We start from the raw sequence: 22,433 nt of genomic DNA on the forward strand, positions 1-22,433 counted from the left end.
GAGGAGCGACAGGTGGGGGGCAACAACAATAGCCGAGGGGCAGTTTTGAGAGCCGAGCCCTAATTGGCTCTTCCTGCCCCAGACTCCGAGCGGAGGGCAGGGCTTCGAGGGAAGTCTTCCCGCAGTAACCGTGGCAACAGCACAGGAGGCACGTGACCGGCAGGGATGGTTGGGGGGTTAAACTTGAGCGTGACTAAAAACCATGTGGGTCTTGATAATGAGGCCAGAGAAGAGGGCGGGGCAGCATCTCTCCACTTCCCTGCGGGACGGGTCAGAGGGCAGGGCCTTCGTCAGCCGCCCTGCCGAGGAAGAGGAGGGGCCCGGGGGGAAGTGGGTGGGGGAACGAAAGGGGTCAGAGGGCTCTTAATTCTCTTAATGAACACCTTTCATATTCTTCAAACATAGCTGTCGGGGGAGGGGGGGGCACACTTTAGGGTAGCGCAGCTCCGTCTGAGACAGCAGGAGAGGTGCAGGGAGTTTAGGAAGGACAGGGTCTGATTCTTCTCTGCCACCAGCCCAGAGAGGGCTTGCGGGACCCCCCAGAAACTGCTCTTGAACACCGCTTGGCCACCCAGGATGACGACTTACATAAAAACGCACCCTGGCCAAGTGGCGGGAAAATCTTTCCCAGAGATATCCAGTGGCACAACACAGTTGAAACGAAGCCATGTCGACTTCCTGTCAGGGAGCAAAGGAAGGATTTGATCTGGCCTTTCTTCCAGCTGCTGGTGAGTCGCAGGGCGGACACACCTCTCGGCTGTGTATTTATCTAAGATCCTATCGGCGGGAGAGAGCACGGCGCCCCCCCCAGCTCTTCAGAGGCGGCCTACACGCCATCACAAATAAACAACCCTCGCGCTAGAGCTCCACTCCCCGGGCTTTGCTTTTCTCTCAACTCGTAAACAGTGGTTTTCAGAAATATTTGGCAAGAGCCTGGCATGTCAAAACAAACACCAGTGTTCAGGAGAGGACGCGGGGGGGGGGGATCTCTATCCCTCACACACTGGCAAGAGGGGAGTGACATTCACATATTGTCTTCCAACATTTTCATTATTCTCCTCTCATACATACACACACACACACACACACACATGCACTTTCCTTTTAAAGACCAGCAATATCTTGTTAATACCATGGCAACCGCATTCATATTGCAACCAATCTCATAACTATTTGTTTATTGAATAAACGTGTAATACGTAATTATCATATTTGTTTGTAGAAGGTCAGTAATGGAGTCCGACTGTAAAGATGGTGTACATCGCTCATACAAGGGACTGTGACATCACTTCCTCCCAGGAGAGCGACAGAAGCCTGCCATGGTTGTGAGGTATTGCCCCTGTTTCAGAAACTGTTGTGTGTCCACTGAACACTAAAAACAGTATTCTGCTGTCCTCCTGAGTGTTGGCAAACCACACAGTGCTTCCTCAAGTCCAACATCCCCTTTCCAGCTACAAGCACGGAGCACCACACGCATTGTGTTTATATGCCAGCCCACACCCCTCCCGGAGACAAGGGATCAGAACATAATTAAGCAGGCATTCTGGGAATGCTTTCCGAAGGATGAAAAGTTAGACTTTTTTTTTCTCGATGCTGTTGATTTTTTTCGCATTCTCCCTTCCTTGATGTTAATTAGTTTCAGAGCCTGCTGGATGGCCCTGCGAAGGCCAGAAAGATCACAAGGTGGCCAGGGTCATGTGAGGTCACGTAGGGTTGGTCTTTCTTTCCCCACATATCTAGAATTGTGAGACCAGCCACACAAGCCAATCAAATGAACTAGCTCCTTTCAATGACCAATCAGAAGTTTGAGAGACATAACACAGCATGCTACCCTTGCTTCCTGTGTGGGCTTAGAGGGGACCAAAGAATAATCTCTGTGTTGTGCAGAAGAGCTCAGCTCCACCAATGACCTCCTGCCTCTCTGGTTTCCAGAAACCTCTGCTAAAGATGGCTGTTTCTGCAACTGACAGTCCACCGTTCAGCTACCCAATGAAGTATAGGCTAACAAAAGTGAATTCACCTTAAATGAACATGACACCCTTCCACAAAACCTTCATACAAATATTAAAGGTTTTACATACAGCCAAATATGCAAGCTGCCTTAAGTGGAGACCACCCCCCCCCCAAATTTCAAAATTATTTTTTGGGAAAAGTCTCACATCGGTGACCACATAGTGCACACTGACCTGTCTTGAAGACCTCGTAGCGCAGCGAGAAGCCCGCCCCCTGGTGGGCGTAGTCGGAGACAAACTTTATGTAGAGGGCAGGTCCAGAGGAGATGATGGCAGGCGGGGCAATGTTGCTGCAGTGCTTGCCTATCAGGTCGGCCGCTTCAGAGTTCCCATCCCGAATCTCAATGAAGTCATACCTAGAACACAGATGGGGAGACAGGAACACAACATTATTGTCATTTACATTATTACTTCCAATGCTGGGAGACCTAAAGGGGGCACTTCAAAGGAGGTGGAAGCCAAGTCAAGATTAATCTGTCCAATTCCAGCTAGTATGACCTTTCACCTCTGTTGACCTGTAACACTCTGAACAGCAGACACAAAATTCTTCCCTGTCACTTCGAAGGGGCGTAACACCAAGGAAATACCCACCTGCCACTCTTAAATTATCCTCAACTGATGCCTGTGACATGTAACAAAAGCTCTACTGAGGAGCTACAAACACAAAAGTCTACTCCTCTCCACCATACACTGTGGAAACAGCTCTTTGGACAGGACCATCCACTGGGAGGTGGCCCACCATGAGTCCTGCATTACTTTGAAAATCCCAGGGTTGCTGGTAGCTGTGCTGTCCTCTGCTGCTGGGTAGTGTTTCTAAAGAGCGTGTGTAAAGGCTGTATCTCCTGTCTCAGCCCAGGTTGTCCACCGCCGTAATGAGGCTCCTCTTTTCCCCAGTTTGTGCTCTCACCTCATGAACCTCATTGCCTGAGGAGCTTACTCCCAACGAGACAGCGGCCACAGTGAGGCTGATCTCAATTAACTGCGTAATGAACACATCCATTACAAACATCTGACAATTTAAACATGATTACAGGAAGGGAATGATTAAAAAAACCACACCTCCACAATAATGACAAGGAAATTAAGGGTAAACATTTCAACAGCGAGCAGTGAGTGGTGCTTAGCCATATTCTGCCCCCCACTGCTTTTGAAAATTAGACTGAAAGCCCAAGTCATAATACAGCCAAAGCAACAGAGAATTAAACTGTGTAGAATCCAATGAACAGTCACAAAGTGGTGACACTATTGCTCCCTGACTATTCTAACTAGGCTCAGCTGAGATGATTGATTGTGGACAGAGCCTGTCAGACTAAACTGTGACAGCTGACTGCTGACTGCCTCATTTAACCCCGGTAAGAGTATCTCCTTCCTCGGAGAGCCCATGACTGAGCTGCCTTGTTCAGAGGGGCTTCATTGTTCTGCAATCAGCTTCATCTTAAGAGCCACACATTCACGTCACCACGCCTGCCCCAACAACCCTCACACCCACAACACAGAGCCAGGTCTTTAACAGGGGGGCTCTTTGTAATGAGATTTAAATCACAGACAGGGTGCGCCCAAATCTTACAAACTCAGAGGTTGACAAGCGGGAGATAAGCTGACCACACAAGCGACAAACTCACAACCTTCCCTCTCCCATAATGCTTTGCATCACAGGGCGGGCACAGAGGCTGGCGCAGAGTGACATTCCCATTCAAAGAAAGGTTGAAAGCACGCTTCCTGGAGTGCCTGGTATTATATGTCACTCTTATTTTCAATATTAAAAAAAAATGCTTGCTCAGCTTGCGTTGAGGGCATGATATAAGGTTTTGTTTTTCCTCTGTTTCATTCATCTGCTTTGGGGTAGCAGTTAGAGAGTCGAAGGGGGGGTAGAGAACCTGACTCTGCACTCTGTTCCTGTGTGATGGCCCCTGACAGGTGTGCCCGCAGCCCCCCTACCCTGGTGGAGGCCCCCTCCCCTGCAGAGAGGCCAGAGGCCCCCTCCACCCTACCGTGGGCTCAGGTACTCGGAAACAGGCCTCTGAAGGCGCGTGTATATTTAGACCGGAGACATCTCTGAGCTTTTTGAGGGTTTTTTTTTTCTCTTCTCCCTACTCAGCAGCAGACGACAATCTGACAGGGCCCTTGAAGTGCCGTTGTGTGGCCGGGAAGTGTCGCGCGGCAGCATTGCGCTGCAAAGCAAAGGAGAGTGCCTGCGTCGCTCTGTTTTTAAGCACAGGGGAATTGCAGGGGGCTTCGGGGTGGGTTAAGACACCCACAGGTCCAGATTCATCCGCGTACATTTTCCCAATCAGATTTGATGCTACCGTGTCAGCAACAGTAGCATCTCCACTGGCTTCGGAGATGAAGAATACAGAGTGCTCTCCGCATTCGGGCCTGTCAATCAGATTTTAATTGATTTTTTTTCAGTCATCTGTTGGTTGGTATGGATTAGCAGTGAAGCACTAGCCTCTCAGTTGTGGATTTCAATATACACTTCTAGTCCTGATTTATACATGTATGAGATATAAAGAAAATAACTACAGTGTATCTGAGGGACGCCATCTGATGTTAATCACACAGATGCAATCTTGAGAGAAGTTCTGGTTTCGGATGAGGGCTGTCACTGTCCTCCAGCTCTTTCCACCCATCTCCACGTGTTCGAGGCACACAGACAACCATCTTTCCTTGAGTCATCTAATAATATGTCTAAAAACATGTCTATCCCCACCCGTCCCTATTGCTGGCTGTTCCCTGCCTCTTACGCGCTGTGTGTTTCCCAGGCAAAGGCTTTTTTTAACACCTGTACATTCCCATCAAGCACTGGGGTCCTGTTCAGCCCAGGCGTCAGGGTGACAGAGATGGGACCTGTGACACTGGGGTGAAACAGGACCAGGCCTCCGCTAACGCCCGCTTGTCTGTCTGACAGCACAGCTACCACTCTATTTCACCACACATGAGAATGACCACACTGCACAGCCAAGATCGACCCGCCTGGCTCAAACGATTACATTACATTACATGCAGCTAGCAGAAGCTCATATCCAGAGCGACTTCCATCACAACAGAACATACGTAAGTGTATCCATTCAATTTAAATGAGCAACAGTGTTAGACCATGAAAGCAAAGCCTTACTCAAAGAGCAAAGCTTTACCCAATCCAAACACATATCTGCTTGATGTTTTCCATGGACCCTTCGCTACTGAGAGCTACACTGCGGGGAACATGCACAAGCCGCTAACGCTGTGTCATGGGGTATTTATTTTCATCTCATTTCGTCCCGGGCGCAACGCTCTCCCTCAAATCGCTCCCGCTCCACCGCGGCAGGACGAAGCGCTAAAACTGAAAATGAAATAAAAATGGAGCCTGTTCAGAAACCCTCAGACGTCCCCAGGGAGGTCTAATAAGCCATAAGTGCCTTTAAAATATTAAGTAGATGTTTGAATGAATTCCCAGCAGATTCATACCGCTGCCATTTCCAATCCTGAAAGATAAATAGTGACCTCCATTCACTTCAGTCTGTCACTTCCAGCTGACTGGCCTAAATATCTGCAGGGGTGAGAGATGAGGGTCCTTCATCAGGGGGGCCATTGATCTAAGTATCTAAATGCCAGTAGATTTTTTTCTGAGGGCTATTAGTTACTGCACACTGTCTTCATTTGACACAACGTACTTTCATACATTAGCTGTTCTGAGACGTAGTGCTTCCAATACTACAAAGTAAAAAAAACTGACTTCCATACATAACTAAATGAAATATAAAAATTACATATTATGTGACATATTTTGGAGCGGCTTTCATGCCTCATTGGTTATATTTAGATATGGTTATCTATACTTTGGATGCGCCCACATTGACATGTTCAGATTATTGGTGGATAAACGTTATGGTGAGGTTAAAACGAACAGAATGAGTTTTCTTCCGCTGAAAGGATATCATTACTCTGCCCACCTGAACGGCAGACAGGAAAGGATGCACAGGAGCCAATGGGGGCCGGCCACTCTTGGTCTGTGATGTCACAGTGGTTTTGCTGTCTCCGAGACAAACAGAACCCAGCCATGACCTCACTGTCTTGTCCACCTTCCGACTGTCCCATCGATTCCTCATTACAACCGGAAAACACACATTGATCAACAGCCGCCCCCTGGGACAGGAGTGAGAGGGTGATATCATACACATAGATTACTCCATTGTTACAGCTCAGTGCCATGTCACTTCTCATAAACTCCGCCAACCACTGACTTGCATGCTTATCTTCTACTTACAGAAATAAACCACAGTTAAATCATCATCCGACTCTGCCTCAGACCATAAAAAACATCATAAAACAACAGAAAAAGAAGCCACATTTGGTGGAAATGGATGTGCAATTTCAAAATGGTACATTAATTTCCAGCATATGTTGCTCCACAGACATTCAGAGCTTTATCAAGGCCATGCGAAACAAAGGTCTTCACAGAATACATTACAGGCTGGTGTGGAGAGCAGAAAATAAATCAGCAGTTTAGGAGAATCAGTAATGTGGTGCTCCCAGTGATGGAACAGGACACTAGCACCACCCTCTTCACAAGCACTACCCTCTTCCAAGAACAGGACACAAGCACCACCCTCTTCACAAGCGCCAGGTAGACTGAGACACCAACCAAACCTTCTCTCCATCTCAATGTTCTTCATCAGGGCCCCGGACTAGGCCCCGGACTAACCCTCACCCACACTTCCATCACTGTGATGATGTCAAAGTAGGACCATCTCAGCAAAGCCAGGTCCCAGCGGAAGAGTGGAATATAGGAACACCCAATACCAGTACAGCTCTGTTAATCTGGCAAGCAAAGACACCCTCCATCACGCAGGCAGTACTGACAGTTCATCACAATGAGTGTTCTCTGTCAGGGAAAACCTCCTCAAGGATTAAGCCAGCACAGCCTAGCATACAATAACAGTGATGGAATTATGAGAAACAGCACAAGTCAGGGCAGAAGAAAAACAACCTCTTTCAAAATGGATAAGATCAGCCCTGGACTCAGACCCTCCACACCCTCTTGGTGGAGGCATCGTTTATGTGTCTGTGGAGAAAGGAAGCTGCAGTAGCCCTTCCCTCTCATTATGACTGTTTATGGATTACCTCCTTGGACTGGATTCATTTTCCAGAGTGAGGAATACAGCTAGTCTTCACACTTTGATCAGGAGGGGGGGGGGGGGTGTGAGAGTGAGAGGAGAACAATCAACAGATAAATGGAGAGAGAGAATGAGAGAGAGAGAGAATGAGAGAAAGAGAGAGAGAGAGCGATACTCCCACCCTCTGCAATTTGGCCTTGCAGGCTCGTGTCTACGTCTTCTCATGGTCCCCCAATAGCTGATTGCATTGCAGATGTATCATGATATATCATCTACCTTTCATTATATTTATTCAGCATCAATCTATTCTTAACCCAGAGGCAGGAGGCGGTTGGCACTGGGCCCAAATCCACTGAAATGAAATTCTGAATTATGATGGAGACCTCTGAGGTTGGTCTGCTTGCGACAAGCATCACGAGACACGACTGCTGTCAGGGCAATTTGAGCCGAGCCCCCGTCCCAGCCTGGCGGACCCTGACTCGGCACTTTTCGAGCGCTGGACTGCGGAGCACTCTGCATTCCGGGCACATCCCAGAATCCCATCAGTCTCTGGCGTCTGAAGACATCTCATCTCCAGGCTCTTTCGGGGGGTGGGGGGGGAGAGGGAGAGAGAGCTGGCTATGGCTGCATCCTACGGTGTTAACACTCGCCGGTCCAGCTCACAGGTGAAACCTTGCTCTGCCCACGTCGCTCCAACGCATCTCCGGGATAAAGACGCAACCATCTGAGAAGAATGCAATCCTCAGAGAGCATGCACTGTCAAACAGCCCTTATAATTTAATCAGTGTGCATATCCCTTTATACATGTGAAACACATATGAGTCAGAGCTTCACACACAGCATCCCTGCCCCATCCCCAGCCACACTGCATGAGCATGTCAGCAACAGAGGAACAGGGGAGACACCGGACTAACAGGGCTGTGGCTGGCTGTTTGTCAGCAATGTGTGAAAGGATCATTTCACAGGTACACAGACAGAGGTTTGGGAGCTGGGCAATGGGACGGCCTCTCCCTTTGTGCCAGCCGTATCACAGGAGCTACAGGAAAGTGCACCAGCCCCGCTTACAGCTCTGCAGGAGCGAAGGGACTCCATGCTGACGGCAGAACTTTACAACCCGCAACGCCGTACAAGAAAAGCAGGTTTGCAGTGACCTTCTACACTTTGTACCACAATCACCTTCAGTCCATTCAGCTTTACTGTGCCACTTCACATCCTTTTCAACAACCCTGTGACCAATGAAAAAGCTGCACAGATAAGTGCTGTTCACAGCTCTTTTAGCGCGAAGCGTATGAATTGGTCAAGGTGTGAGGTTTCCCCGATCACAGTGCCACATACAAAGCTGTCAATACAGACACGCGATTTTGAATGGAAATGTCCTCTACAGAGACACATTCAAATAAATGTAATCATTGCGGGGTGCACAGGAGCATTAGAGCAGGATGCTGGGTATTTCTTTTTACGTACTACCATAATAGCCATGACACAATGTACAGTGTCATGTTTAACCATCAAAGCACACTGCAGCCAGTCTAATGCCAGCCCATAAAGGGTTTTAAAAATATCTACAGCAGTCTACACAAAAAAGCTTCCTCATCCTCACAGTAATTCACAGCAAATCCAGGATCAAGTGTTTTTCTCTGCCACTCCAGATTTCTCTGTTCTAAAGTGATCAAGAGGTAGAGTGTCGTGAGTACACACTGCGGCCCCCCTCCCACTCTGGAGCTCCACGACTGCGGTGAGGAGAGCGGGAGACAGCACCCCCAGCCCCGCCTCGGAGGAGACGCTCGCATTCACACGCCGAGGTCGCGTTCAAACCAGGGCCGGCACTATGGGGCTGCTCAGGGGTGACTTTTTGTGCCCCCCCCCCCGTGAATTGCAGTTGCGCCCCTCTGTATTTTCTCCTGGTTCAAACGCAGCAAGGACAGGCTGAAGCCCCCCCCGCCACTCACACACCGCACGTCAGAGGGGGCAGTGTATGATGCGTGGGGCGTGCGGTCAAAGACCGACCTTCAGCCCGAGGCCCTGTCGCTTAGACTGCAAAGCTGCTCTTCACTCTCAGATACAAAACCTTCCCATGATCCACCTGGGCCCTGTCCTTCCTGCCCGGCTCCGGTCTGAGAGCCTCCCTGCGGGCCGCCCGCTGACCGTCACTGTTCGGGCCCTCCGGCACAGCCGGGGAGCGGTGTCGGCCTTTTCGCCGAAATCCGCTCCCCTGAGGAAGGGCAAGCCGACGCAGCGTGAAAGCAAAGAACGGCGGTGCTCCGAATACAACAGCAGCCTCTGTCGCCGGGACCCCATTCAGCCGGCAGCTTTTTACGATCTGTTATTCTGGCGCTCGTGTGCCGCCAGTGAAGAGCGTACCTAGTTCCAGACGAGGGGTGTCTACCGACGGCCCCACTTCAACTGCCAAACACACTGCCTGGTTGGGTTTAAAGGGAAAAAAACATCTCAATTTCCACAACGACAGAACCCTCCATCACAGATACACATACACCTAGCTAATTTGGCCGCCAAACAAACAGCAGCCGGCTAGCCTCCCTTCTGAGGGAAACACCAGTTTGAGCACACACAGCCACCAGGACGAGAACTCACCGCCAAAACCCTGCCTCACTTTCCCCAGCTTCTCCTTTCAAGCTGTGTTTCAGCTGCCATCCCGCTACTTTAGTGCCCCATTAACCAGCCCCAGACCACACTGAGACCCCTGCTCTCGCCTCGGGAGCAGATCCATCACATTACATTACAGTATTGTCATTTAGCAGATACTATTATCCAGAGCGACTTACTATTTTTACATGTTAGCCATTTATACAGGTGGATATTTACAGAGGCAATTCCGGGTTAAGTACCTTGCCCAAGGGTGCAGCAGCAGTGCCCAAGCGGGGAATCAAACCAGCGCACCTTTTTTTTATGAGCGTTGCTCCTTACCGCTATGCTACACGGCTGCCCCACAGATACAGCTCAGCATAGTGAAAGAGAGAGAGAGAGAGGGAGAGAGAGGGAGAGAGGGAGAGAGACAGAGAGAGAGAGAGTGAGGGTTATGCACGGACTGAGTGAAGGTCAGTGGTTCGGCTTACACACATCCGCTCAGGACACGGAGACGTAGCCACCCGCAGTCCCGCGCAGCACCCAATACCTTACACCTCAATTTCCGTGCAGACCCCTCGTCCCGCACAAACACTGCCTCAGCACTGACCTTCTCCAGGCTCCAGTGGCTCCTCTCTTCCAGAGAGGCCGGAACATTCCGAAAGCCAATGCTAACAAATGCAGACTACACAAAACAGTAAACATCTGCTAAGCTAAGCAAAAATGCATATTATAAATAGGCAACTGCAATACTTGAGAAAGTGCAAATGTACTGTGAAGGTGTACCTTTTTTTTCTCATGAAAGAAACAAAACAAGAAAAGGGACACACATTAGCGAGGAAATGCCCAAATTGTCCATTTTGATAAATAAATAAAAGTGCTAGCGTGGGGCTATGTTTACTAATGGACTCATAAGCTAGCTCTGTTTCTCGAGGGACGTTCCCTCTAAGAGGATATGCGACGTAATCGAGTGGCGTTCCTCTGCCAACAATCAGAAAGAAAAAAAAATAAGAAAAACCAGCTGGGGTTTGGGGGGGAAAAGCTCCAGAGCTCCAAATCGAATGCGCAAATCAGAGGAAAGACAGAGCTACCGCTGGAAAAGAAACACTTTCTCCGTAAAAAAAGGAAAACAAAACAAAAAAAAAAAACCCTGCCGGCTGTTGGAAAGCACTGGAAGGGAGACATCTCAACTCTGACTAAAATATTTATACTCACGTCAACAGAAGAATACAGTGACATCATTGGGACTCGTCTAAAAAAATCCACAACAAGCGGATTTGAACTTTAAGAGAAGATTCAATGCAATGCAGCAAAAGAGATGTGGTATGTGCACATCTGTTAGGCAGCTTGAACAGGCTCAGGAGGGCACACTGCATGACAGCTAGCCATAGCCACCATGGGCTGGGCAGTCAGCTCATTCTGTCAGCGTCTTGAATGCAGCTTGTTGGGCTAGAGAACCAAAACAATGAGGTCCCTTTGTTAGCTGAATGTGCCCATCACAATTAATCACGGACAGTCAATATCCCCCAGAGGGAATAAAGAAACAAAACCAAAAACCAGTCTGTAGACCTTGTGTTCATTGTTTCTGATCCCTGTGGCATTTATAATCTGATACATGAATAATGCAGCGTCAGTAACAGGCCTGGGACCACAGCAGCAGGAAGCACTTTCACTGGAAGACCACTGAAGGCTTTTGGGATTGACCTAGATTGAAGCGCCAGCGAGAGCTGGAGTTAAACATCTACACAAAGCCAAAGTTACACAGTCTTACTTTTGTGTTTGCTTCTAAAAGTGGGGGACATTATGAAGTTCTGACTGAAACTATGAGGGAGTGGTGGTTTGTTCCACTGCATCAGGATCCCATAGGTTTTTGCCACCAACATGCACTTCTCCAACTAACCAGCAGAGGGTAGTAAAAACCCTAGTGTACAACCTGGAATATGAGTCATCTAATATCCAGTGACATGCACACATTTCAAAAAATGTAATGCTTATTTATATGCATACTTTGTGTTGTCATTCATCTGAAGTTTATTTCAGGAGAGCGAGACCGACAGCTAAACTCATGTTGCTGTCGATGTTCACTATTACACTCAAACCAGCAGGGACAGCATGATACTTGGTCTATTTATTTTGGGAAATGCGAAATGTAGCTCACTAGTTAGGAGACCACTGTGAAATTACATTTTAGATAAGGCAGGAGAATTCTACATTTTTTTTGGAAACGGAAATGGAAAAACCTAGTTTTCCCTGGCCTATCTCTGCCTTATCCAACGTATGCCAGCTGTGTCTCTCTAATTGAAAAAATACAGATTTTGCCTCAGCATTGATGTTATCAGCCCTCGCCCAGCCTCTCTCCCCCTTCTCCCGCAGGCTTCCTGGCTCCTCTGTCCCGGGACCTGTGCCTGCTTCTCACCTGCAGTCCAGCTTCTCCAGCTCGAAGTGGGGGTTGAAGTTGAGGACAATGCGCTGGGAAGGTTCCGGAGAGGCGATCACCCACTGGCAGTTCTGGTGGGGCGGGTACTCGTGGGGGTACCCCGGGGAGGTGATGTACCCCGCGTCGCTGGCGTCCAGCTGACCCCCACACGTCTCCCCTGGGATGGGAGAGGGGCAGAAGATCAGCATCTCCAAAACACACAAAACTCACCAAAACGTCCAAAAATCAGAATGCCATACACAAGATCAGCAGGGCTCATGATCTGTGGGTTGGGGAAATCCTATTATTAAGTCAACAAGGTACAGAAAACACAGCCTAGCCCCAGTCAAGCAGGGACCCCCCCACACTGACCACAGAAAGCATTGCATGGTCAAGAGGAAGTATCCTCCGGCGTGTAGTTGTTGTTGCGCTGACAAAACAAAATCAGCAAATTATGACACGTCCTAAGATCATATCTCCCTCTCCCTGGAATAATAACCTCCCTATCAGATGGCTCGGCAGCCGAGAGAGGAAGTGACACGCAGACTTCATGTGTTAGGGTTCAGAGGTCGCTCCGTCGCTGTGAGGAGATCTCATCTGTCACAAAGCAGCCATTCTGATCCCAGACTCCACCAGCTTGTGTGTACATTGTCCTCCCTTTACATCACAAACAGAACGAGCACTCATACGCTGGGTATACTTCTCACTTGTTATTATTCTCAGAGAAAGGCAGATTTGTAAAAAAGGAGCACTTCCACTCAGGCATTTCACCATGACAACAATGCTAAAGACGTTTAACCCTATCCCTCCCAGTCTATGATGCAGAATCTCAGGAAAAGGGAATTACAATGGATTTAAATCAGCGAATATGAATGGTTACATGTTAAAAACGAGTATTACAATATGTTCTTGTGTTAAAATCCATACATGAAACAACATATATCACAGTGACTTCAGGCAAGCCAACCTCCAGAATTGCACACATTTTGATCTAAAAATAGCCTCTACTTGTTACTGTAAACCTCTCCTCCCACACCAATGACTGACAGTGACACACATGCACACGTGCACACACTCACATGCGCGTGCACACACACACGCACACACACACCATGTACAGTGATCCAGCAGAGGATGCTAAAGGGGGCACACAGGAAGTGAGATCGGTGATTGACACTCAGGATCTGCAGACAGCTTCCGCGTGGATGTCTGTGAACAATCACACCTCCTCTCCGCCTGCCTCTCACTGCTCTTTGGGAACACAATGAACCTCATGAGCCAAATCCATTCACCACCATTTCATCTCCCATGAACAAGGAACCTTCCAGCCCCGTAGCTGGGAGGAAAGCCTGTCCCTGCTCACACTGAGCTGAACACAGGGCCCTGCACCACCTGCAGCACATTGCACCTGTCCTTTCAAACGTGACAGCCAGCTATTAAAAGGGGGAGAAAGACCAGAAGCTTCAAATGTAACAGACTTTAAAGTGGTGACATTTCAAAAGCTATTACATTTCTGAAGGGACATTTTAGGTATTGTGGCATTTGATTTAACCCCCCCCCCCCACACACACACACACACACACACACACACACATACAGCCCCCCCCACACAGCCCTTCCACCCCTCACACCTACTCAAATTGACTGGATTGTGGCATAAACATGAATCTCTTCTGCGGTGCATAAAGCAGGTGCTGGGATATTAAGGCATTTTAGGCTGTCTGAGAGGCTCCTGCAAGCCGGACGCCTTTCAGAAGCCTGTATTGGATTGCCACACGGAGGGAAATGAAGCCACTGACAGTCTGAGGAGTCTCATTTCGAGTCGCTCGTCTCCGCTCTCATTTCAGCTCTGTTCCGGAGCGATCTCGCCCGCGCGACGCCGTCAGGAGAGACCGGAGCCTTTGTTTCCGCTGCGAGGCCGCCAAGTGGAGAGGTGGTGGACGCACGAATTATGGTGTCCCCGCAGCCCCGGGAACCTATCCATCTCAACACGCTCCCACATGCTAATACAGCGGCACACAGCCGAGGGGACCGAAGCGTGGGGCTGCGGTGTGCGAGTCCGCGCATGCGTGTGTGCGTGGATGTGCCGGCATGTTCACCCCTGTCCACAAACTGATTACCATTGGCAGAGTGATCCCTACACTTCACAGTGACTACCCTGTGCAGTCACTCTCGTGATAAGACACGTGAGAGTGGAGGCTGCATAATTCTTTCCATCACTCCCGCTGCCACCTTAATTAAAAAGTTCTGACATCTGAGGAAATGAAATCAGCCAATAGCACTGCAGCGCTCGTCGACTCGTCCCCGGGGCAGGGCCGGGGCTAGGCCCCATTGGCTCCCGCCTCGCTGGATGTTTTTAATCAGGCTTCACAGAAGCCGGCTTGAGAGAGGGAGCAGAGAACTCAACCTGGCCTTTCAATGCGGCCAAGAGTGAAGGCTGTCCCTCATCTGATCCCTGGCTAAACCAAACATAGGTGCTGCTGCAACATTTCACAGGGTGGGGCTGGAGTGCAGGGGAAATGTGTGGTCATTCAGTCCACACTGATAATGCCGTCACACACTGCGGATGAGATAATCCTGCCCAATGATGACATCACTGCCCCCCTGCCCCCGGGCCTGCTGTATCTAACGCAATCCTTGCCTATCAGGACTGAGACTGACAAGATGCCCAGTGATCAATCTCTAAGCCTTCCGCTCTGGGAAAATAAATGCTAATTTCTTACCAGTTAAGTAACTTGTAATTCTCGCAAATCAGCTCAGTTAAACCTGGGGGGGCTAATAAACCATTCCAATCAACTCCACGATCTACAGTAATTAAGCTTCAGTGCTCCGTACAACGCAGAGTTCACTTTTTTTTCCATTTAAGCTGCGACGTTCCTGTGGTGGAGATGCCTCAGGTCTTTATCAGAACGGCGCAACAGGAAGCAGTGCATTGCGTCACAGGACAACAGCACTCTTGGCACAGACACCCCCCCCACCACCCCCCACCAAAGCTCTTGATCCGCTCCTCCGGTAACTTCCTGCAGGTTTGCGCATTCTGCACATGACCACGCGCTGCCCCCCCATAAATAACTCTAAACGGTGCTAAGCAGCCGAGAGGGGAATGAGAATGGAGCTGCATTATTTATGGCTTTCTGGCTTGTTTTGAATTTCATCTCAATAGCACCGTTTCAGCACTTTTCTATGCCTCACGAGATTAAACAAGTCCTCCTTTTTTTTTGGCCCGAATGCAAATATCTGACCTTGTTTTCTCAGATTTACAGATGAGTTTTCTTTCTGAGTGAGAGCAGATTTTCCTTCCAGTACCCAAAAGAAAGCCAAACAGACCAAGGAGGCAAAAAACTACTGTGCTAGTGTCAAGCGGCGCGCGCGCACACAAGGCTAACCACAGGTATCCAGGGTAATGACAGGTATCTCTGTGCTCTGAGTCTGGCAGTGACTGGGCAGGGGGGATTGGAATACATTTGGGATGAAGAGGGGGTTGAGTTTGAGGGCCAGCCGCTCTCCCGATGTGGTCATTTTCTGCTGAGTGTAGACTCCAGGGGCAGCCTGCTCTGCTCCCACATGCCATTTGGCAGCGGCGGTGTGTGTGCTGCGCTGGCCACCGAAGGACTAATGCACACACCAGCAGCAACTACGGCACAATGCTCACCTTCCTCAGTTCTCTCTACTGCCCTTTTCCCCAGTGGCTACCTCTCTCTCAGATCTCCAGCCCGTTACCCCCCCCCCCACACACACACACACCACCACCACCACCCTCCCCTCCTCCCTGGTCTCTTGTATCTTACTCACTGCTAGTTCAACAGAAGGTGGAACACAGAGTCCTTTGGCAGGAGGAGATCTGAGCCGCAAGAAGAGCTGCCAAGGACCCACATCTGCCTCTCATCACGGGAGACTATGTCAGAAGCACAGTCGGGCCGAACCGCGCTTGGGCCCAGCTGCTCTCCCATCAAACACACACACACACATACCACGCTCACGGACCGGCTGAGGAGCTGGACCTCCACCAGGTGACTTACATGAAAGCGCAGTGGAAAAATACAAAAAGGAAAGAGAGGAGAGCAGAAGAAAAAAAAAAGACAAAGGAGCCGTAAAACATAGGATGAGATGTCGAGAGGGAAAACAACACAAAAGGTCCGAGCGGAGAGCAGAAAATGGCACATGATGAATAGGGTCCCCGGGACTGAGATGAAAAAAGTCTGATGAAATTTTAAAGAGGCCTTCGCCACTCTGGGCACCACCACACCAATGGGAAAACAGCAGCTTTTTCACCTGGGGGGGGGACGGGGGGGGAGACGCACAGGTAATGCTGCAAAAAACACACAGCCTCAAAAATAAATTCAGATGTGGCGCAAATCATGGAAAATGAAAGGAAAGAAAAGAAAAGCAATTGCAACAGAAAAGCGCATTACCCTGAACAAAGCCACCCTGCCACAGGTCTCCCCCTCATCTGCCCTGCTCCAGACCAGCCTGCAAGACCTGCTCGTTTTGGGATGAACGCGGAAAACTGACTACAGTGCGAATAAAAAAACACACTGTCAGCAGTAATCATGGCACTGTACTCTCAAGGTTTCTCGCTCCGCATCTGTACACTGTCGCACGATAATCTCCGTCATCGGAACGCTTATGTTCGGCTATTAAACAGCAACCAGTTCTGCTTCGACAAACCAGGTGAGACCACAGAGCGTATTGCCTTTTCAGTGATGAACAGCCTCTGATGACTCTGTAGACAGCTGCCTGTGTCTGCGCTTGGCAGGGCTTGCACCAGGAGGTAATGAGGTGACCTGGTGTTTCACTAAACCCATCAGCAGGAGCTAGCGGGTAGATTGGTCATGTCTGCTGCTTCTGGTAAGCGGCCAAGCCCGGTCTCTGTCAGCGAGGCTAAAGAGAGGTAGGGGCGGCGAAAGGGTTTTCCGAGGAGAATTAATCCCTGTGTAAACTATCCAGATTGACTGGTCCTGTAATTGTTCCCCTTTTGATTGTGCGAATACATATCAGCCTGTAATTTATCGTTTAATTACCTGAATGAGTGGCGGAGGTCTGTAATGCTCAGATAGGTTTTCAACCCCACTAGACAGGTTCCATTGCCTGGAATCCGAACTGCTGCCCTGCCAATGGCTAGTGAAAAAGGCCTCACAAAACTGGCAGATACAACCCAGCTTGTCCTGTTTTACCAGTTGTGTCTAAAATATTCTGCAGTTTACCACAACAGTACCCTGTCCTCACATAATCTATACTGCTGTTACACAGTTTGTATTCTACTTGTTGTCTTTTTCATAGCATATACAGGACATATATTTTGCTGGGGCTTTTGGGAGACTGAAGAAAGAATGAATGCATACACTTTCATTCTGACATCTACAAACAATATTACCGACAGATAATAAAATAAATTCTCCCGTTTAGTGTAAACAGCATCGACCCTGAGTTCACTACACCATCACCGAATTGTTGCTATGTATAGCTATTTAATAATGCTAGGCAAGCAGTAGGGCTTGCTTTCATTACAAGCAGTTTTTTGCTTGCAACTGGAGAAATTGGCAATGCAAGTCATAATGTCCCTCACTCAACGAATCCTTGAGCAAGCGGTCACTGCAATGACGCGTTTTTACCACTAGAGGCACTGGAGCGCAAAATGGGCTCAACAGCAGTCGCAGCCACTTCGCATCGCTGACTGAATTATTGTCAGTGCTGTTTGCTGAAAAGACTGCATGTGGCTGTAAATAGTCCTTTATGGTAGCAAAATATTGGCTAATATATGACCAGCTGACCAGCTACAGTGGCGCCGTGTTTCCAGTAAATATCAAGTTTCTCTCTTAAGTAACGGCGACTAAGTCTACCGCATCAAAATTCGCTGAGCTGGCGGCCGGACGCAAACAAAATTAATCTCAGCCTTTCGCAGGAATGCGAAGCGATAATCTCCTAACAATTACCCCACTCGGGGAGTTTTTGAGAGGAAAACGTTGGCATTAATGAAATTTGTGCTGCTAAAACCACAGATGCGCAAATGAACCTGGTGTTTGCCGAAACAGTAACGTAACGAACAAAACTCGAGTCAGGGTGACGCGCGTTGTAGAGAAACGCTTGCTCTGAGGTGCTTGTGTTTATTTGCGAGGGCGAAGACCTGCAGGGGATGTTTGCTCCCGCATCCAATATAAACAAGTAAAGAACGACATTTAGGACAAGGTCAGGCAAGACGTCTGTCCACTGGCGTTGAAATCCATATCAAGCTTTACAGTTGCGTATTTTTGTACGCCTGCGTGTTTGTTTACTTTCAAAAGTGCACCATGGAGTTGGAAAATCTAAGTGGTGACTTAAGTTACTTTCTCGTCAATGCTACTGATTACGGAGTAAGCAGTACTAAGAATCAGTAAAGGCGAAAAGAGAATATTTCCCGTAAATCTTTCGCAATTAGAATATTGTGTGAGCGGGCGTCACAAAATGTGAAATGTAGGATAAGATAAGATTACACATAGGCCTATTAAAATAATACATAATTGTTGTAGTAGCAGTAGGTTATTATTTCTATGCCTGGTGAATATCAAATATTTATCTCAAGAAGGAAGACTCAACAGAGGAAAGATGTTTACATTTTTTTCTGTGAGCGTAAATGTATTTACGTGAAAAAAGACCACAGGCAATATTTGTGCTAAGTGTACTGTGCGTCTGGCAGACTCCCGCGGTCGGGCATCCATAGCGAAATGAAAAATTAACTATCCATCAAAAATGTGTCAAGCTCCACAGTCAGGCTAACAACTTTATCCATTGGACTAAAAAAGTAACATTAATCCTCAAATAGCTTTTCAGTAAATCCATGAAAATCATTAACTTAAGCCATGGAACATCTGCTCGTGATATTCTATAACAATAGCCAAGAAAGCTTGTTCTTCTCCGCTAATAAAATGCAATCATTAACACAAAAAACCACTACTAACGATTCATGTTAGTCTCATCCTCACCCTTATTAAAATCGACTGATTCCTTTATTTTCGCTATTAGACCTTCATCCGCTCAAAAGTAGATAACGTTTATCATTAAACCTGTCGAGTGTTGGATTTAACTACATAAATCAGGTCGAAAAAGAGCACATTCACAAAACATGCACAGCAAAACATATAGTTCCTATTTAAGTATGGGCTAACTGTATGCGACTGTAACCAGATCATAATTACCGTTGCTTTTACGATCCATGCAAATACCAAGCGCATGGTTCGTCATCATTTTTATAATTGGCCCACTTTTGGGGAAACAGGGATTGCCAAGTAGTATTTCAAAACCCACTCAAATAAGATAATCGCATATTCAGAAGGGGACTCTGAATATTGCTATGCAATAAAATGACATGTTCAAAGCGACAAAATTATCTTCCCGGAGAAATACAGTCATGTCCTCTGGTCAGGAGAAACGAGCTTACGATCACGCTGAAAGCCGTAACCTACGACTTTTCCTTCGTGTTACCTTCAGTGTGCACCCTGAATCGCTGACTCGGGGTTGTATCGAGAATCTGCTTTGTTGTGAAGTTAATAAAATGTCAGAATGCATGACAACGATTATCAGAAACACGGCTATTTAAGAAATATTTACTAGATCTGTGTAACGAATCTTGATTTGGAACAGATGTTGCGGTTTACACCAAAAGCGGTTTCCTTGCAATGGGAAAACTCCCTTACGAACCTGGGAAATATTATTATTTTCATAAAATGGAACAAAAAATTCCATAGTTACGAAATATGAAGACATCAGCCTTAAGCATGTTTATCATCTAGGATATGCGTAGGCTGTCTGACAAGGATTTTGTTTCAACAGAGACTCCTGGAAATAGGTATGTTGTGGGTTACGGTTCAAGCAGCTCGAGGAAAAAAAACTTACCTTCATCTCCATGCGCTCTTGATGTTATACAAAACGCAAATAAGAATCCGAACAGCGACGTGAATATATCCATCTTGTTTGGCGTTTTCACTCTTCAATTCTGGAAAAAATAACTTGGTGTCAAAGTCTCCGCTCTGTTAAATCTCGGATGTATTTCTTCTAACACCACTGAAAACTGCATGAAAATTTGCACGCAGAAACGCGATCACTTTTTTTCTTCCACCTCTTCTTTTTTACAAACAATTGGCTATAATTAATCTTAGTGCGGGACGCATTTCACAACAGCTACACACAACATGTTCAATTATTGTAGCGCAGAGAATTACACAGGTAAGCGAAATAAGAAGCACGGCTGAATAACTTTCTTCTCACATGTTACAGCGTAACACAAAAACGTGTTCAAGCTAAACATCTATCCAGATTCTGTACGTCCGCAGCAACTTCAGTCCATCGGATTGACTATGTGTCCCCAGTTTCTGTCTGTGAAAGTGTGGCTTTCGGCTGCCTCCAAATCCAGTGACGAGAGACGTTTTTTTTTTCCCCGAGATCACTGCTTCTCACTTGGCTGACATAACACGCAATAAAAAGACGAGCGGAGCGCTACTGTCCATACTGGCAAAACGCCGGAGCTGATCTCCCCGCACGGTGAATTCGGGGATCAAGTTCGCCTTGGTTTTAGAAACTCCTCGGCAGCGTGCTTCGCAGCGCACGGTCACTCCGTACAGCCTCCGCTCTTCCACAGCCCTTCTGTCCTCCGCTGCGTTCGTGAGCCGAGTCTACTAGCGGCGCTGCGGCAGCTTGTGCATGTAATAGCATTAGAACGGAGCGGCTATCGCATTACAGTCAGCGCCTCGGCCCGCCTCCCTCCGGTCGCTGATTAAAGAGGAGCATTCACTGACGTTTTTCTTGCTTTAAAGTTATAAAAAAAATAGCAAGGGAGGGGGGGGAAATTCAGGAGCGCTCAGCCACACGCGCATGAAATTTCGCCCATACAAAACCGCGAGCTGCGCTTTTAGTGTGTCTGGAGCTGGGAGGGCGTGTGTGTGTGTGTATGTTTAAAAGAATACGAGGTGACTGTCAGCAACAATTACGCGCTGTAATAACAAGGATGAGGCAGATAACGATAATAGTATTAACGGCCAAAAAGACAGAAACCATTCCTAAGTAGTCTAATGAGTGATTAAAGAAATCAGAACCACCTATTTACTAATCGCCCGCGGCTGGTGAAAAATAACACAGTAGATGAATTAATATTTAAAATAAAATTCCTGCTGATCATTAACTATGATATTGAAAAGATCCACACAGGCTGAGATTGCTAAGAAAGTCACCAGATTAATAATAATAATTTTGCTCAAACTTTTTTTTTTTGCTGTTGTCTTCTTGATAATTCTTACTTTAAACACGTTCAAGGGCTCGGCCGTGTCAGGGCAGGGTGGTTACGGTAATGTGGAGTCGAGGCAGTATTTATGCTCTCAGAGCTGACAGCGGGCCAGAATGCACCGATAACTTAACAAGGGTAGCTTATGTGGAGGAAGTCAGAGCGACCAGGGGAAGGAAGGAAGAGGCTGAGAAAGAGGTAGAGTATCCTCAGTTAGGGAATAAATGCGAGTGGAGACGATGCCACGTGTTTGCTTATAACGCCGACGTGACATTTGTCTCTAGTTTATCAAAAAGTAGCCTACCGTTCCTGTTCTTCGAGACGTATTCTACATATGACCTGGACCAGCGAAGCACTTTACAATAACGACAGGGTTTGGACTGTGTTGTTAATTGAGATGTGTTGCAACAAGACAGCAGAAAAACTACGGCTAGCAAAAGCAGATTATTTAAAGGGAAATGTGCGGTAAATAGCTATAAAAGTAAAGTGATAATGTTCCTTCCCCAGTCTTGGTGACAATCCAGATTGACAAGAGTAGTCCTTTAGTCAGCAGGCTTAACACAGCGGTCATGTCCTCTCATTTTTCTCGAGACAAACAGGAGCATCAGTGGAGCCTGCAACATTATTCATAAATAGAAGCAACAGAATTTGTTGTGATTGTAATTGCAATTGTACAGATTTGTAACAATGTAATTGTTAGATTTTTAATTCCTGAGGAATGCCAAGTAACTGGGCTTGGGGCAACAGCTAGCACTAGTCTGAGAGCTGAGAGAGAAGAGGGCACTGTTGGGACTGAGGAGCGGAATGAGATAGATTTGTCACTCCACCACACAGCACACATGAAAGCTGGATGCCCTTCATCCAACGGGGGAGACCCAAACCCAAATGTCATCTGTTTGTGGTTCCGCCCAGAACCCACCCTGCCCAGCCCAGAGCTGGCATAAGCTGTCCGCCACACTAACTACAGAGATGGGAGCTGTAATGACATGGCAGCTCTCTGCAGGTCCCAAAATAAGCTGCCCAGAAATGTCATTATGCTCCAGCCCTCCTGCTGCCTGTTTATATTACTTACAATA

At 47.7% G+C, this 22,433-nt stretch overlaps 1 protein-coding gene across 2 annotated transcripts in view; it reads right to left on the bottom strand.

Annotated features, from left to right (window-relative positions):
- LOC118788725 (neuropilin-2-like) overlaps positions 1–20,844 on the bottom strand; it is a 64,715-nt gene extending 43,871 nt beyond the window's left edge. For both annotated transcript variants that reach the window (XM_036544754.1, XM_036544755.1), the window contains exons 1-3: positions 19,977–20,844; positions 12,108–12,285; positions 2,187–2,368 (exon numbers count right to left, since the gene is read on the bottom strand). In XM_036544754.1, the coding sequence (XP_036400647.1) occupies positions 2,187–2,368; positions 12,108–12,285; positions 19,977–20,049 (433 nt within the window). In that variant the 5' untranslated portion in view covers positions 20,050–20,844. The remainder of the gene's footprint in view (positions 1–2,186; positions 2,369–12,107; positions 12,286–19,976) is intronic.
- Positions 20,845–22,433: the final 1,589 nt, after the last annotated feature.

This window comes from Megalops cyprinoides, chromosome 14, assembly GCF_013368585.1.
Source record: "Megalops cyprinoides isolate fMegCyp1 chromosome 14, fMegCyp1.pri, whole genome shotgun sequence".
Classification (NCBI taxonomy): Eukaryota; Metazoa; Chordata; class Actinopteri; order Elopiformes; family Megalopidae; genus Megalops; species Megalops cyprinoides.